Source organism: Clarias gariepinus, chromosome 26 (assembly GCF_024256425.1).
Source record: "Clarias gariepinus isolate MV-2021 ecotype Netherlands chromosome 26, CGAR_prim_01v2, whole genome shotgun sequence".
Taxonomy (NCBI): Eukaryota; Metazoa; Chordata; class Actinopteri; order Siluriformes; family Clariidae; genus Clarias; species Clarias gariepinus.
Window position 1 is genome coordinate 21,870,226 of NC_071125.1, and position 18,490 is coordinate 21,888,715.

At 41.5% G+C, this 18,490-nt stretch overlaps 2 protein-coding genes across 3 annotated transcripts; one reads left to right on the forward strand and one right to left on the reverse strand.

Moving 5' to 3' along the window:
* The first annotated feature begins 1,476 nt into the window (after positions 1 to 1,476).
* Positions 1,477 to 8,414, forward strand: spice1 (spindle and centriole associated protein 1). 2 transcript variants are annotated; one of them, XM_053488002.1, is made up of 18 exons: positions 1,477 to 1,538; positions 1,811 to 1,884; positions 1,984 to 2,031; positions 2,971 to 3,111; positions 3,791 to 3,893; positions 4,016 to 4,134; positions 4,763 to 4,845; positions 4,930 to 5,045; positions 5,135 to 5,254; positions 5,348 to 5,586; positions 5,674 to 5,805; positions 5,928 to 6,042; positions 6,410 to 6,523; positions 6,654 to 6,946; positions 7,239 to 7,422; positions 7,873 to 7,942; positions 8,029 to 8,092; positions 8,248 to 8,414. In XM_053488002.1, exons 2-18 carry the CDS (start codon positions 1,813 to 1,815, stop codon positions 8,299 to 8,301), a joined length of 2,067 nt encoding a protein of 688 aa, XP_053343977.1. In that variant the 5' UTR covers positions 1,477 to 1,538; positions 1,811 to 1,812; the 3' UTR covers positions 8,302 to 8,414. The 2 variants fall into 2 exon arrangements, with proteins under 2 accessions (XP_053343977.1, XP_053343978.1); XM_053488003.1 differs by lacking the exons at positions 3,791 to 3,893; positions 4,016 to 4,134.
* Positions 8,397 to 18,140, reverse strand: LOC128514239 (uncharacterized). The gene is made up of 8 exons (XM_053488001.1): positions 17,907 to 18,140; positions 15,687 to 15,758; positions 15,299 to 15,592; positions 15,193 to 15,213; positions 14,614 to 14,865; positions 14,170 to 14,271; positions 13,850 to 14,086; positions 8,397 to 11,401 (listed from the first exon to the last, which is right to left on the reverse strand). Exons 2-8 carry the CDS (start codon positions 15,718 to 15,720, stop codon positions 10,092 to 10,094), a joined length of 2,250 nt encoding a protein of 749 aa, XP_053343976.1. The 5' UTR covers positions 15,721 to 15,758; positions 17,907 to 18,140; the 3' UTR covers positions 8,397 to 10,091.
* Positions 18,141 to 18,490: the final 350 nt, after the last annotated feature.

Consider the following 18,490-nt stretch of genomic DNA (forward strand, 5'->3'; position numbering starts at 1 on the left):
ATAATATTGACAAAAAAAGTTTGTGCCCTCTGCAGGACAGGTGGACACCTCTTATATAATAGATTTTGAGGCAATAGGTCTTATGACCTGAACGGTATTGAAGTAAAATGCATAATTATTAACTATTAATTATTAATAAAAATGCAAAGTGATAATATTGACAAAAAAAGGTTGTGCCCTTTGCAGGACAGGTGGACACACATTTTGGAATAGATTTTGAGTCAATAGGTCACATGACCTGGAAGGTATTGAAGTAAAATGCATAATTATTAAATATTAATTATTAATAAATATGCAAAGTGATAATATTGACAAAAAAAGGTTGTGCCCTTTGCAGGACAGGTGGACACACATTTTAGAATGGATTTTGAGTCAATAGGTCACATGACCTGGAAGGTATTGAAGTAAAATGCAGAATTATTGAATATTAATTTTTAATAAAAATTAAAAGTGATAATATTGACAGAAAAAAGGTTGTGCCCTTTGCAGGACCGGTGGACACACATTTTGGAATAAATTTTGAGTCAATAGGTCACATGACCTGGAAGGTATTGAAGTAAAATGCATAATTATTAAATATTAATTATTACTCAATATGAAAAGTGATAATATTGACAAAAAAAGTTTGTGCCCTCTGCAGGACAGGTGGACACACATTTGAGAATAGATTTTGAGTCAATAGGTCACATGACTTGGAAGGTATTGAAGTAAAATGCAGAATTATTAAATACTAATTATTAATAAAAATAAAAAGTCATAATATTGCCAAAAAAAGGTTGTGCCCTCTCCAGAACAAGTGGACACACATTTTAGAATGGATTTTGAGGCAATAGATCATTTATTTATTTTAAATATGTGTATAATATTAATAATATCCGTATTTCAGTCGGACAGTAATTTGCAGACGGTCCCTAACGAGCGCAGTAGGCGAGCTGCTTTCGCCGGCCTCTGTTAGCGAATCCCCGCTACAAATCAGCGAATCTCCGCCACAATTTGGAAATCTGGTCGCCGGAGCTCGAATATCCAACGTCCAACGTCAAACCAACTTCACCGCGGTATTTGGGAATGCCACGCCCAATCTGCTTTGGAGGAAACCGCAGTACTCGGAGGAAACCCACAAAACAAGGGGAGAACATGCAAATCCGGTCCCTGGATCAGCGATGCGCCATGGAGAATAAAAGCAACATGAAATATTAGAGAGTGAGACCTTTTTTTTTTTAATTTTATTTATTTATTTATTTATTTTTGGCCAAGGAGTGTACAACTCTACACGTTTTAATAATGTTCCTCGGGGGTAGTTTGGAGTTTGAGGAGTGTATTAAACAACTATCTTTGACAAAACACAGTAACCGTAATTGTACATATCATTTTAATAGATAAATGTAAATAAATGTTTTGGACAATATTTTGATGCTAATGTTGCTAACAAGCGGCCGTTTAGGACTTTTATTTTGGAGCGCGCGCTGATTGGCGGTGGTTTTTAAAAACTCAGCTCTTGGCAACAACACACACACCGACTGCTTTATCCATCCGGAGAGGTAAATACTGTGGAGGATTCAGTGTTTATTAGCAAATATAATCTTTATTTCTACAGTGTTTATGTAGTACGTTAAACAGACAAGTAAGTAAGACGCTGTTTAGCACGGGTAAGTTAGCTAGCTAGCTGGAAGGCTCGCGCTGCTTTTTACTAACTTCCTTAGGATTTTCGTTGTTAAAATGGGGCAAAAAAACAAAACAAACATGGTGTGTAGACAAAAAGTTTAATAATTAAACATGTTAGTGATGCCTGTATTGTGTTGTTATGTGAAAGAGATGTCGTTCGTGCGGATTAACCGGAGACCAGTGAGAACGAAGAAAGTCTCAATTCCTAAGAGAGAATGGGTGGTAATTTACAGCATTCAGTTTTACACTATATATATATAAATTTACAATCTTGTTGGGAATTGTTTTGCTTAATTTGGATTGTTTCTGTTCCTCATTCAGAGCACAGTTAATGATCTGTCAGTGTACAAGTCTACAGCTGAGGAGCTGGTGAGAAACTCATGTTACACTTAATGGATGTTCACTCAGAAATGTTTCTTCTTCTTTTTTATTTCCAGAAAATAATAAAAAAAAAAAGTCACATACAGCGGGGATGATGAATGTATTCACATTTCAACATGAAAAATATATGCACAAAAAAAAAAGAAATCACGGTCACACAAGAGCATCAACCATTGTATGACTACTGACATATTTAGAGGAAACATAATAATAAAAAAAAGGCTGCCATAGTTGTCAGTTGTTGCTTTTCCTTACACTGGACTCCATTGCTTATTTTATCTTATAATTTTTTTTGGGAGGGGTGTCTGAGGAGATTTACCCAAATCCCTAAGAAACAGTTGTCGCCTAAAGACTAACTGCAATCTTATTTCCATGCTGCCCGATTACTTGTGTGTAAGCTGTTAGATGGCCATACAGCCAGGTTACTCGGCTGTATGTCCATCTAGAGAAAGTAAAATTTTAAAGAAGAAATTGACAAAGTTTAGTTATTTATTGTGCACTGTATTTTATTGTATGCATGGTAAACTTAACAGTCAACTAGTTGAAACATTGTTAAATCATTGAGTAAGAAAATGCTACCAGTGTTAAAATAATAGGAATTATATTTTGATAATGTTAAAAACATGTCTACCAGTGCTACCAGTATGTCAGGAAATGTTATCTCAGATAAAACTGTTATATTTTTTGCAGTGCTACAACCATACGAAACTGTCGAGGATACTATGAGAAATTTGCAAAGGAAAAAATTAAAGTTTAATTTAATTAGTCTGAGGTATATTTAATGGCGCCAGAATGGTGTTATGTTTATCCTTTATTTGCTATGAAGTAAAAAAAAAAAAAAAACAACGTTTTACCCTACACGTATTGCAATTCCACAATTTTGCCAGAGGATGTATTTTGCTTCTTAAAACCCCTTTTCTCTTTCAGTCCAGGCGGCATGCCTTGCACCGATCTTGCAACAGAGCTGCTGCACAGTGGGAGCTGAGGGAGAAAAGAGTGAAAAACAGAAAACCCCGGGTGCCCAGCCCTCCTGGACTAGACCAGACCAGACTGCGATTGTTCAGAGAGGTACACGCAGACACACGCATAGAATAACATGAAACATCTTGGAATTCTGTTTTTTTCGACGCAGCTATATTTGAACGTCTATGTTTTCTTTGCAAACTTGAGCAGTTTTTATTTTCAGAAAATCCGGTAGAGCTATAAATACTAATAAACAAAATGTATCAAGATAGATGAAAGCAAATTTCATTACTGATTATGTGGCATATGTTACAGAGCATGTAGTAAGTCACCTGAGTTTATTTGAATTAATAAGCTCAAAACTAGGTACATCATTTGATTTGTCTTGACGTACACCATATAAATTTGCGACGAGTCGTCAAAGGGATTGTATTCGATCCCAAAGAGAGTTGATTCTCCAGGCTTTGAAACCTAAGAGGTAACTTCTGATTCCACAATAAAAATGATTTACCTTGTGCAGATAATGTGAGCAGTGTGTGTTTCAGGTACTGAGAGATAATGGATATTGTGCTTTATTTAAAACGTGTTTGGTCTGATTTTGACTTGGAATGCAGGTTAGACCCTCCTCTAGCAATGTGGCCTATTGCCCATATCTCCCCCCCCCCCCATACTGTCACATCATATTTTGGGTGTCTGATTTGGGGGACAAACAAATTCACTTTCTTTTTTATAGGCTTCTAAATCACACCACACTGCTACATAAGGCATGTCTGTGTGTACGTAGGTGTTATCTGATCATTGCGAGCTGCAGGGCGTCCTCACACACTCTGACCGTGCACTGGCCGTGGTAAAAGATCTGTTCGGAGACACACCTCGCAGACAAAAAGGTACAGCATTATTTTTGAACCACACAGTATTTTTCCCCTGTAATTGAGGCTTATTCTCTTAAGGCTGTCTTCCTTATTCTCTTAAGGCTGTCTTCCTTTTCTGTTGTGTGGTTTTGATTTAGGATTCCCGAGTGTGACCATAGCACCCAGCTGCGAGTCGGATTCTGAACTTCCTGTGCTGCAGAATCAGGACCCACCAACCCAGCTGTCATTGCTCAGCCACTCAATGATGCACCACCAGGTAAGGCTGTCTCTACCCGAGTCAGGTATTCGAGGGTCTGACGTACAAATGGTAGTACATATTTTCATACATTCTGTATTTAGAATAAAACTCTTGTAGGGGTGCTGTTATAAGAAAATATAACAGCTCATGTGAAGTACAGATGCTTTTTCAGTGTTTCTGGCGGATAAATGATTACCTAACAGTATTACATAAAAGGTGATAAGTACGCTGTCTACTGTTACATGGTTGACGCTGCCTACTGTTTCAGTCTGTGAGGAACGCCTGTGATGCGCTAACAATATGGCATGAAAGTCAAAGCTGCTGCATACAGGGTTCCTGTACAAACAACGCCTGCTATAAAGAGCCATTATGTCACTAGCTTCTTGTTTTTCTCTTAAAAATCTAAAAGCACTTTAAACTTTTAAATTATTATTATTTTTTTTTTTTAAAGTTTTTTTTTTTTCTTTGAGTGTTAGGTCTTTATGCTAGAGCATTATTCCATGACAGAAAATAACTAAATGGCAGTTAAATGCATTAATTTAAAAGCATGCTTTCATATATATTTTTTTTATTATTAATTTATTTATTGGAACAAGTTTTAACCTCACTCGTGAAAGACGTGATGTGACCTTTTTATTCCCTTTAGGCTTTAAATGATGATTCTGCACTTGAGCACGGGCAAGATGTTGTTCAGGATGTCTCAGTCAGCTTCGACAGAGAGACAAGCAGGTACTTATTTATTATTTACACTCTCCGTTAAGTTCTTATTATTACGGATTAATACGACTAGCCTGTTTCATGCATGTTTTATAGGCAGAAAAGAAAAACGTGTAAAGCTAAGCCTTCTGTTTGGAGAACAACTCAGCAACCACATCAGCAGAACCTGCCTCAGACTCCCTCTAACGCACCAAGCTCAGAGGACCGTGCTGGTAAAAACACTTTTCACTGAATCTCCCTAAAGTCTCACTAAAGTTTTATGAATCTTTTTTTTTTTCTTTCTTTCTCTCTGCTTGGTAAGCTCTGAATGCAACCCTGGCTGTGCAGCGTCTAAAGTTGAGGCAGTCCCCGTCAGAGACAGGCGAGACCGCTGCTCTCGTCAGTCAGGTCCTCAATCCTGAACTGTCTCCCTCTCACTATGGTAATGATACACAAGTTGATGCCTCTTTGTCCTGGTTGTCCAGTGACTTCTTGTTCACCCATGTATTTACTCATCCTGTTGTTCATCTTTTAGGTGGTAAAAACAAGTCCACCAGAGGGCGCTCACCTGAAACTTCTCAGAATTCTAATCAGTCGAGCCTGGAGCTGCTGCAGGACATGCTAGCGCAGGTGGAGACTGAATTAGCCTGCTTGGAGCCGCAGGAGCTTTTTGGATCCTCAGAGCAACCTGAGCTTCAGCATGGCCGTGGCCTTACCGGCTTCTCTGTGGCTCTCATTGGTACTTTAGGACGCATCGTCAGTCACCTGAGACGAGTGAGGAACCGTACACAAGCTTTAAACAAACATTAAAATTATTATTAGTTTTAGAGTGTGTTGAGTGTACTGTGTTTGTTTTCTCAGAGGGATGAGGAGGCGCAAAAAGAGGCGCAGGTGAGGAGGAGGATGGAAGATGTGATGATGGAGCAGAGAAGCCTGATTGATGCCCTCACAGCTGAGTGTCTCGCACTGAGAGAGGAAAGTGCCAGCCTAAAGGTCAGTTCCCAGAGTGCTTGCATTCTTTTTATTATTATGTTGTTGTTTTTTGTGTGTGTGTGTGCGCTTTAACGGAATTGATAAGTTTATCTGAGCTGGAGCGCTCTGGTGTTCTCATACAGGTGAGTCTGCAGGAGCGAATATCTGAACTCGAACAGCGGCTGGACATGGTGATCCTGGCAATGGGAGAGCTGGGAAAGGACGGAGACGCACAAAACAAAGAGGGAAATGCGCAAAGTATGAGCTACCACACACTTTGTGTTTGTCAAGACAGCATGGTTCAGTAACTTAGAGCTACATCAAAGGTCCAGGATGAATCACAAAAAGCAACATTTGTACTGAATTCTATACTAATTAATTAATGTGCTGCTGTAAAGATAAAAAAAAATCCTGACCATTGAAATATATACCTTATATATTTTTTCACTTCCTTATTCATAAATTTAGTTTCTACGTGGATTTGTTTAATCTTTAATGCAGAGAAAAGATATGGCTATGGTTGAGCACGTCAAGTTTAATTTACATGAAATAGTGTGAAACCTTGAATTGTTTAAAATAAAGGGACATAATTAATTAAACTAATAATTCTTTTCCATCTTTGCAGGCAGAGACATCCAGCCTGTAACCGCTGAGAGAGACCAAGAGGAACCAGCCATTCTCTCTCCTGCTGTGCTGCTCTCTCCTCCACACCAGAGAGACAGCAGAGCACCACCTACAGGTGAGTGTCAGATGGTGCAGCATTTCTGATGATTTAAAAAAAAATAAACAGGACTCGTAGTGATCATGAAGCACCAATGATTCATCAGGAGTCTATCAGAAAAGCATTTACATGATTCTTCTCCTGCCAGGACGTGGCCGATCTTTGCACTTCGAGGACTCCCACACGCCAGGCAGCGGGTCAGCGACAGAGTCAGATGACTCGTGCACTCCGTCCTCGTTCGCTAGCCTGCCCGAGAGCATCCTGCCCCGTCCTACTCCGATGCTGGACCAGCTTTCCCAGGATGCTGTGCTGGAGCAGATAGTAGAGTTAACACGTCAGAACGCAGAGATTCGGGCTCAGCTGGGGCACAGCAACACCTCTCCAACACCGAGCACAGAGAGACGGGTATCGCCCTCTGCTGTACCCCAGTTCAAACAAAAGGTGGCATTACTGAATATTGTATTGCTTGTTAAGTACTAATGCTTAGAGGTATTTAGGGTGATTGCCAAAATCAAAGGGTGTATAAATAAATAAACAAGTATAAAAACGTTCCCTCCAGCAAAGGAAAAGGTTTTACTTAAGTAATGTAGCTTATGTTTTTTTTGTTTTTTTTTTGGAGGTGGATAAGACAACAGTATCATAAAACCACAAGATTCATCCAGTCAATTGTATCTGTATTAACATGTCTTAAACAAAACTTGGAACCACCTTAATGTGTGGGTGTTTTTTGTAGTGTGTGGGTGTGGACAACTCCTCAGTGAGGCTAATGGAGGACAGACTTCAGGAGCTAAACAGACAGAGCGCAGCAGCCAGGGCCAAACTCCTGGAGCTTATCGAGCAGCAAAGGCAGACTACGTCTCAAAACGCCTCTCCCTCCATCTCCCCCATACCCCCGCACTCCACCATCCCTCACACAGGTGTGTGTGTGTGTGTGTGTGTGTTTTACAGGCATTTCCAAACACCATCTTTTACAGTGCCATGTTTTATTCGTTGGATCCGTTCCCAGATTGAGCAGTCTTGAGTATGAGTAATGCAATTTGTTAGAAATTACGACCAATGAAGCATTCCAGTATTACAAAGTGATATGGGGTGTGAAGTGTTATCGATGTCTTGAGGATTAATTCCTTCATTCGAGATCTTGTGTTTAGTGTTAAGTTGTGCGTAGAGCATTAAATGCCCAAAGGTTTAAATACACATCCTTTTTGGAGTGGTGCTCAAGTCAAAGCGGGACTTTTTGATTGTTTAGAATAACAGAACACAGTTGAATCTCTTTACACAGTTAAAGCACTTTCACTAGTGCATGGAAACCATCACGGGAGCCATGATTGAACTGATAGAACTTATTATTTATTTATTTTTGGTGGCAGTTATTGGAAGACCAACTGCTGAAGTGTGTGTCCCCATACCAGAAAGAGATCAGCCGTCTCACACCAGGCAGTGAGTCACATACACACTAACGAAGCTGCATGTGCAGATCATACAAAACTCAGCAGCATGTTTTATTGGGTTTGTTTTTTCTGCAGGTCAGCCAGAGCGTTTTCTCCACAAAACGTTGAAGGAACACAAAAGCAGATTGTTACTACACAGGTACACACATTCACACAACACATTCTCTCACTTACTTTGCACTGATTTGAAGAAATAAATCTCTTTACTAAAAGGTAAACTGTAAAGGCGTTATCCAAGATAAAACACATGATCTATCACAACGTTTGTTTTTTTTTTTTTTTTTTTTTGCGCAGGTGGATAAACCGAAAGGAGGAGGCTGGTTCGCGCTGTCCTCTCACGTCCGATAGCTCGATGACCAGAAGGCTGGTGGGACACTACAGTTACACACCACCTGCGTTTTTTAATTCCTGGCTGTTTCAATTTTTAATTTTGCAAATGTCAATAAACTTCTAGACAAATACTTTATTGCATAGTTGTGTAACTGTGACTGTAACAGTAATGAGAACATGTTTACTTTGAGTTACATGAAATGTGCTGACATTCACAACACTAACATGAAATTCACGTAACAGCACTGTAGTATCATCATCAGCCAACTACAGCGTGTATTCTAATAGCAACAGTCTGAAAATGCATTGTTTGGCAAAACTGTACAGCAGTCTTTTAAAGGTATGTTTATAACAATGTGGTTATAAGAGGTAAAGAGACAATTGGGTAGAATAGGAATTTGGTTCCACAATATGAACACAGTGACAAGGAAAAGTATGTGAATTCCATGGTTTTCTGCATTCGTCATAAAATGTGACCTGAACTTAATCTAAGTCGAGTATTGACAAATATAATGATCCATAAAATAATAATTTTTTTTTTTTTTTTTAAATACTGATCTTATGTTTTTATTGAACACACTCACTTCAACATTTAAAATGCTAGTGGGAAAAGTGAATTAATAAGTGGTTAAACCCTTGGCAGCAGTACCCTCAACCAGATGCTTCCTGTAACTGTAGGCTTACCTGTAGATCTGACCTGCACGTTGTTCAGGAGGAATTTTAGCTCATTCTTCCATGCAGAAATGCTTTAGCATTGGTTCAAGCTGCCCATGTCCTGTTGAAGCAAAGCAATCCCAAATCATGTTTCCGCTACCATACTTTACGGTAGGTGGCGCAATTTTTGCCAGTACCACTGTGGAGTGCCAATGTGCTCTTTCACAAACTTCAGGTGTGCAGCAATGTTCTTTTTAGTAAGCAGCGGTTTCCTCTAAACTCATTTTGTTAACAAGACTTATTTTGTCAATATTCTTGACTGGGATGATGATCATATCACATCTTATGACAGATTAATGCAGAAAACCAGGAAATTCCAAACGGTTCATATCCTTTTTCTTTCCATTGTACCAACCAAAGAAAAAAAAAAAAAGATTGGCTCTCTGGCAGAGTAGGACTAAAAATGACCTCATAAAAAAACTTCACAGTTCAGAAATACAGAGACATTAACCCTTTAGTTAATTTGTCAGTGTTTGTTTAAAATTTAGAGAAATGGAAGTGTTGCCAAATAGAGAAAAAATTATTAAGTAACATCATGATTCTTTTATGTGGCAGTTCATGTGTCACCACACTGACTCCAGAATTGTTTATACACTGTGTGTGTATATATATATATATATATATATATATATATATAAAATGTATGTTTGCATTAGAATAAAAAAGTTTTTTGCAGTTCCTCTGAAAAATAAGTTATATTTATCAGGAGTCACGATACTCCTTGGTGGCGTGACATCGTATCGACTGGTCCCTGGTGATTCCCTTCCTTATTAGCTCAGATACTTTTTTTTTTTTTTTTACTTTTTAAGTGACTTAGTGTAAACAAGTACATAAAGTCTAAAAAAAAAAACACAGATCCTGCTTAATCATTTTTAAAATATCCAGAACGCAAACATGCAAAAAAAAAACCAGCATGTTGAATTCACTTCTGAGGTTGATTCTTGTTCAAGTCATGTTCATGTTTGTTCGAGTGTGATCGTTGTGTTCAAACCTGCCTGAAGAACTGTAAATAACAGAATAAACAGTGCATATGTGTAAATATTCCTCATTTAAGTCTGATCAGGACGTGGCACTGCTTCCTTAAAAGTTCAGCCTCAAATCACCTCACATCCTCTCTGGGACGTGGCCCACAGCCTCCCGCGCCTGTACATGAACTTTACTTCACACTCTGACTCTGAGGTCGTGATGGTAAAACAGCAGCCTTGTTCCTGAAGCTGTGCAGAATATCTTAGTGTTACACACTGCAGCTCCTCCCACCATCCACTCCCGCCTTCCCTAATCCACATTTTATCATCCTCCTGTGCTAAAACCTCCCCGTCTAAGCAGTGTATTGCCCGTGTTCCTTCCTCACTGAGCCGGGAAATGCGCACACACCGGGGCTTGTGAACTTCAAAGCGCCCTTTGCTTTTCTCGTAACCAAGGCAGTGCAGACGCACCAGGAAGCACGCTGGCTCTGAAGTTTTGAAACTAAAGTTCTCCTCCATACCGTCGTCGATGGCGACAGGCCCCCTGGCGCTGTTCACCGAGATCAGCCGTGGTGATCCGAGCATCTGGACAGACTCCAGGATGAAGTGGAAACTGTGGTATTCACCTAGCTGGAGGTATTGTTTAAGGTCAGACAGGGTCTCCTGATGCAGCTGCATGAGAGGGCCCAGGCCCAGCTGTGCAGGATTGAACTCGGTCAGGGACATCAAGCGGTTCCAAATTCCTGCATCAAAAGCCTGCAAGTTAAAAGCAGGTCCGGAGAGAACGAGACGGATGTGCTGGGTGATTTGAGCAACAGAGGAATTTGCGAAATCTCTAGCGCTCCTTTCCGCCTGCACTGTATCCAACAGTCGTGCGACATAAACACACACCTCTCTGTACTGCCGAGCTCGAGGACTCGCGTCATGCTGTGTAGAGGGAGCAAGCACGCTGTTCAGCACTTTCCTAATGACTCGGGTCGACACGCCTTGGAAAGATGTGACCCTGTGAAGTGGGGTCCTGCAGGAATACAAACCCTCCACTGGACTCGACAGATGGAGACCAGCGTCTAGTGGGTGCAGGTCTCTCAGAATTTGTGCCAGAACCCTGACGCTCTGGAGCAGGTTCTCGGTTCCTCCTTCACTCCAGCACTGCTCCAGCTCCTGCAGGAGTGCAGTGTCCACTCGAGTGCAGCCGTACAGTTGCTGTAGCATTGCAGCCAAGCCGCCGCTGAGCTTCAGTTTGGGTTCCTCCACGGCCTCGGCCAGGCAGTCCCACACCAGGAAGCTGAAGATGGTCCCTAAGGTGCATTCATCACCGCAGTCTTCACTGTGCAGGTAATCCCAGGTGTGGAAACTATTGTGGCTCGCACTGCGGATTAGAGCATCGGCATCCTGCAGGAGCTTCAGGGACAAACAGCCTCGCTCGGAGAGCTGTACGTCTGGAGAACACAACGAGAAAATGAATAAAAGACAATAATAAAGTAGAAAGTAGATAATGAACCAAGTTTACTACTAGGGTCGGGTTGTTTCCATAAACTTCTAAATAGACAAATTAGAATTTCATGGATTAATCGAATTTTATAATTAATACATACCAACTGCATGTCATTTTATTTTACTGTCTGCTTTTACTTGGAATTTGGGATAATGTTCACCATCTACTGTATAACTCATCTACATGGATTTGCTCAATATATTGCTTAGTTCCTGATGCTGTAGAGCAGGGGTCGGCAATTAAGTTTGGCCTCGGGCCATATTTTTTCCAAGCCATTACATGGCGGGCCACGACCAAAACATTGGCTAATTTATTGAATTAATAGGGGAGGATGAATGGTAGGCGCTCGTAAAATGACAGAACCGAAATCCGAGATAAAATGACACATCTAAGATGAGATCATCGTGCTAATTACGATCCGGCAAGGTTGGTTCTTCGAGCACACCTGTTGTTGATGATTAGTATGGCTGGATTGAGTTGTCTACTCACTGATCACAAGCCCTGCTATTGGTTGACGAAATGGAAAAAGAGCGGCTCCATTTTTTTTGTAACACGTGTTATGCGCAGAAATGCCCCCTGCCATGGATTGCCCCCCCCATAATCGCTATTAAATATTATATTAGAACATAAATTTAGAGGTTAATGCTTTACAAATTACATGAGACAATGAAATAAAATAAGCAATATGAAAATAAATATGTTGTATATGAAAAAATAGAAATATTAAAATTTTTGAAATACATGTATACTTTTATATTGTTTGTTATAAAATTAGTTTCGTTTATATAATTTATCATTATAAAATATTTATTTTTATTATATATAATTATTTATTTGCATATTCATGACAAACCCCTGAAAAATAAATGTGCAAGATGCAAGGATATATGCAAGATCCTTTTCTTTTCCCACGTGAGTCAGTCCGCGTCAGTTGTGCTCTTTAACCAATCAGATGTGACCTCGCCATTTCAACCAATCATAACCCACCAGGAGCCTAAATCCTGTTTACATGAAATAAACCTGCTTCCGAGCAGGGTCAAGCTTACGGATATGTTGCTATGACAACAAATGCGAGAAGCGCATCGAAGAACCAAACAATCCAAGATCAGGATAAATCCACAACAAACAAATCCAGCTAACTGAGTTAGAGACAGACGAAGAACGGACCCCTGGGTGCTCGCAAAGCACAACAAGACGTCATTTGTTTTTGCATGTTGAGCGTTCGCTCTGCACCTCGCTGATGCGCTTATTCACCCTCGTATCCAGATATAACAAATAAGAATTTAGATAGATTGCAATATTTCTGTTCTGAAAAATTAGGTTTCCAAACAAAGAGCTTTTTTGAGACTGTCAGTCCGATTTTTAAAAAATATATAATTTATTTATTTTCATTCTCTAGTTTAAACAATCTCACGGGCCAGATGTTTTTGCTTGCGGGCCACATGTGGCCCGGGGGCCGCTAATTGCCAACCTATGCTGTAGAGCCTGCATAATACAATGTAACCTCAAAAGCATCACAAGTACAGGTTGTCTCCGACCTACGAACGAGTTCCATTCTGAGAGCAAGTTCGTAAGTCCGATCTGTTCTTAAGTCCGACAAAGGGAGTCTTGCAGGCCTTTCATGATGTAAAGCATACCAATCCACTTGACTAAATCTCTGTCCCCTTTCGCAACACTGCCATAATGTGGCCAAAAAACATAACCGGGCCTAGGGGAATTATTCTCACATGAAATTTGAGTGTTGTCTCTGTGCCTTTAAATTGCTAGGGGAATCCAGGACACCATTTTGTCTGAGTTGTTTTCCACTGTATGTCCAATAAAGTGTGAACTCGGTTTTGTTGAGGTTTTTTCTTCTTCTTAAATTAGGATTGTTTACCAACAGGACAGCCATTTTCTATCACCGTGCTCCCAGACTGATTAATTAAAACCGGTGCGGCCGACCCCATTTCTCCCGCACGCACGTACGATATACCGGATTTTAGACATTTTATACATTCACTATCACACTAAAAATATGACATAGAATTATAAATATTGGTGTGTTTTTTTGTACAATACACATTTTCCTACATGAACCAACCAAGGAATCATTTAATTATAGAATCATTTTCGACAGCGCTCAACCTGTATAGGGTTGGCAGAAGACTTCGGGCATGAGGCGAGGTACACCCCGGACGATGTGCCAATCCATTACAGGGCACACCGCTCATTTACACACTACTGCCAATTTGGGAACGCCAATTAACCGACTCTGCTTGTCTTTAGACTGTTTGAGAAAACAGGAGTACCCGGAGGAATCCCACAAAGCATGGGGATTAAAAGTTATTAAAAGGTAAGGTGAATAACTGCACTATTTTTCATGTCTTTTTTGACCCTTATAATGTCAACCTACTTTGAATCTCGATTTCAGCTACTCTGCTGACGAGCCGGTCTGCATCCCGAGTCTTTTCCATGAACAGAGCCACCAGAGCCTCCAGCTGAGCAGCGTCCTCTAAGCCCACCCCCTCCAGAAGACACTCCTTTGCTGTGCGACGTGGCAGACCCACTGCAACCCCCAGCTCACACACGTTCAGCCTGGCTTCATCTCCCACAGCCACGCCTAGCTGAGCCTTCACCTTCCGCAGCACTCCTGAAAAGAAACAGCACGTCTGTATAAGCATCGTAACCCAGGACGTCATGATCAAACAGGAGTATCTGGAAATGTTCATTCACCCGAGTAAGGCAGGTGTCCTGGGTCTCGTGTCTCCTCTACTGCCACGGCGATCCTGCTGTCCTCCTTGCTGTTTAGGGAAAGATCCTTTAATGAACTACTGACTGAAAGAAAAAAAGAAAAAGACATCACTCCTTAAACAGGCGTAAGTTCTTTTATCAACACATGCACTGGCGTGAATGGAATCATGATAACTTTTATTCCATAAGGGGAAATTAATTAATATGATCATTAAATCTGGATTTCTTGATGAGGATAGAGGAATTTGATACGTGCTCTTGGACTACTAATTGGAAGGTCGCTGGTTCAAACCCCAGCACCACCGAGCTGCCACTGCTGGGCCTTTGAGCAAGACACTCACATTAATCTTCTTAAATATCCGAGCAGGTAAGTCGTGCTGGATAAGGGCAGGAGGACTGACACACTACCTGCCTGTGACTCCTTACTGTGTATGTCCTCGGCGAGCTGAGGGTCTTCGCTGTACAGTGCCGTGTAAAAGCTCTGGCACGCCATCTCTCCTTTCGTAAGGCAGATGGTCAGCAAGGTGTGGCTCTGCTCCATGGGGGTCGGTGCTGCCTGGATCCGTTCCAGATCGAACTGCGTGAGGGTGCCGCTGGAAAACAACGCCAGAGACACGGGCAGCAGGGACAAGCCCAGGCGGCTACACAGGCAGGCGAACTGGTCATGCAGTTTCCGCTCTAACACACACACACACACAAGATTTGATTTATACTTGCACTTACTGGCCATATTATTACGAGGCTAAGTCAAAAATTTGACGCACACAAAAAAAAAAGTGGGCCCTTTAATAGTAATCAAGAATTATTTGATCTAAGGACTTAGCCACTCATGATATAATAAATATTATTTATAAGCAGCATGTGGTCTAATACAAAAATTTACGATTTAATAAGTAATAAATAAATTATTTAGTAAGTGACAGAAACAAAAGAAATTATAGGCAGAACCCCAGAATCGAACCCTGAGGGATTCCCGCTATGATAAAATACATAAAAAAGACAAACCTGTGGGTCCGCGCTGGATCTCTGTAAACGTAAAAAAAACAACAATTAGTGCTTATAATTCTCATGCTATAAAAAGTGAAATACAGAAAGTGTTGTTTCACCGTACCCGTTTCCACAGACAGCCAGTTACGCAGACGTGGATAATGCTGCTTGCATTCCCTCAGACACTCCAGGAAGCGCGCGGCTTCGCTCTCGTCCATCTGACCCTGAACAATCTCCAGAAGCTTGCGAGCGCTCGTCTGTGGCGTCTTTTCCGCCTTCACCTCGTGGTAGTTATCCTGAGACAGCAGACCTGCAGCCAGGACGGAGTCTAACAGTGGTGCCAAGTTATACAAAGATGCCACCAGAAGCTGCTGGGATACCAATAGCTGGCCCTTCACCGACTGCCGGCGTCCTGAACCTGGGCTCAAACATGGAGTACGAGTCACACACACTGCAATCGGAAAGCCTAAACACGAGTATGCATTTTCTGAGGTTTAGTTTAGCGTACACACCTAAATCAGGGCACGTCTGAGGGTGTGATGCCATCTTCAGACTTCAAGGTCATCTATGCAGCTTAAAAATGCCTGATATTTGCAAAATAAAAGCTGGAATGATTACAATTATTCAGTTCAACTTCATTATCATTCAAGTGCAGGATTTACTTTCACCCTCGACATCATGTACGTCTATAGGCAAATGCAGAAATCGGTGAATGCCAACTATAGCTGAACAAAATATTATTTTATTTTATATATTAACTCATAAGAGCCCAGACATTTTGCCCTGACAATTTTTAAGTTAAATGCCCTATTTAGGCGATATTTTCTCATTTTGTTTTATATCAATTTCTATCAATCAACTACTGCAGTCAGAACAGGTTAAATATAAAATATGAAATGTTTGTAAATCATTAGAATTGTTAAATAGAACTGCTTTCAGTAACAAAAAACAAGCTAATTAAAATAACCTAGTTCTGTCACATGTGCACACCACCATTTTTTGAAATTATCTCATGACCGCACCAGGATGTTCATTAGGTGTCATGTAGGGACTTCAAAAGTTAAAGTCAAGGATAAGAATTAAGTAACTTTTCAAAAAATTTTAAGGTTTGTGACACTGTGGCCTATATTGCGTATCCTGAAATACAGCGAGTTCATATAAAGGCTACAGAAAAGAACTTTCAGTCTCAGGTGCTAAAGGTGGAAGTTTTTAATCAGATTTAGGAACTGTATCATTTACATTATAAGAGTTTAAACATAGGGTGGACTGGTGAAGCAGGCAGTGTTTAAAATTGGGTTTACTGTGTGTGTGGTGTTTTATTTGTTCTTATTTCTCAAAAACATGGTGCAATGTTAATAGGCTGAACTTTGTGTAAATACGTGTGGCCAACATCTGTAAAACCGAACCGTCAGGGTCGGTAGCGTCTGTAAAACCGAACCGTCAAGGTCGATAACGTCTGTAAAACCGAACCGTCAGGGTCGGTAGCGTCTTTAAAACCGAACCGTCAGGGTCGATAACGTCTGTAAAACCGAACCGTCTCGGACGGTAACGTCAGTAAAACCGAACCGTCTCGGACGGTAACGTCTGTAAAACCGAACCGTCAGGGTCGGTCACGTCTGTAAAACCGAACCGTCAGGGTCGATAGCGTCTGTAAAACCGAACCGTCAGGGTCGATAGCGTCTGTAAAACCGAACCGTCTCGGTCGGTAGCGTCTGTAAAACCGAACCGTCAGGGTCGGTCACGTCTGTAAAACCGAACCGTCAGGGTCGGTAGCGTCTGTAAAACCGAACCGTCAGGGTCGGTAACGTCAGTAAAACCGAACCGTCAGGGTCGGTCACGTCTGTAAAACCGAACCGTCAGGGTCGGTCACGTCTGTAAAACCGAACCGTCAGGGTCGGTCACGTCTGTAAAACCGAACCGTCAGGGTCGGTCACGTCTGTAAAACCGAACCGTCAGGGTCGGTCACGTCTGTAAAACCGAACCGTCAGGGTCGGTCACGTCTGTAAAACCGAACCGTCTCGGACGGTAACGTCTTTAAAACCGAACCGTCAGGGTCGGTCACGTCTGTAAAACCGAACCGTCAGGGTCGGTCACGTCTGTAAAACCGAACCGTCAGGGTCGATAGCGTCTGTAAAACCGAACCGTCTCGGTCGGTCACGTCTGTAAAACCGAACCGTCAGGGTCGGTCACGTCTGTAAAACCGAACCGTCAGGGTCGGTAGCGTCTGTAAAACCGAACCGTCAGGGTCGGTAACGTCAGTAAAACCGAACCGTCAGGGTCGGTCACGTCTGTAAAACCGAACCGTCAGGGTCGGTCACGTCTGTAAAACCGAACCGTCAGGGTCGGTAACGTCTGTAAAACCGAACCGTCTCGGTCGGTAACGTCTGTAAAACCGAACCGTCAGGGTCGGTAACGTCTGTAAAACCGAACCGTCAGGGTCGGTAACGTCTGTAAAACCGAACCGTCTCGGTCGGTAACGTCAGTAAAACCGGGCCGTCAGTAAAACACCCATAGACTACATGTGTCCTGTAAACAGAACTGAGAAAACGCGAAACTTTGCGCTCAAGCTAAGTATAATATAATGACGTAATGTTTATAGAAACACGACGCTCCACGTGCACTTTAATGATCCATGACTGTTAATAATTAATGACTCCCGACACTAAACACAGACAGAATCCTGTTCCTGTATTAAACCGACACATTAATACAGAAGGTTAGGCGGTACTCACTGTGCCTGAGCTGAAAGCGCTTCACTTCCGGGAAGTTTTAGCTCAATTACTAGAAAAGGTTTAAACTTTACCGTCTCGTTAGTTTCCGACTTATAAACTACCGGTTAAAACGGTATCCGGGACTTTTCTTTATCATTACAGCCTCGAAGATATTGAACGCGACACTGTTACCACGAGGCCGAGGAGGTTCAGCTCCCAACTTTTAGCCAAGAAGGCTGTGGCTCCATGGACTACACTGACAACAGACTACATTTCCCAGAATGCCCTGCTGGCACCTGACACGCGGTCTTAGCCCGCGGAGAGACTGGGCGACTTTTATTGATCGTCTACGAAGTTTTAAAGTTATATTTGTTCATTAACTAACAAAGTTTACTGAAGCGTGATATTAGACTTCCTTAAAGTCTGTGTTAGGAAGAGAGAAGACAGGGTTTACAGAGCAGCACTAAGGTGTGGGAATGACATAGTGTACTATGTTGTGGTCACGACTTACTAGGTGTGGGAATGAGATACTATGTTGTGGCCATGACTTAAAAACTATTATTACTAGTATTATGCATGGCCACAAGGTACTATGCTGTGGCCAT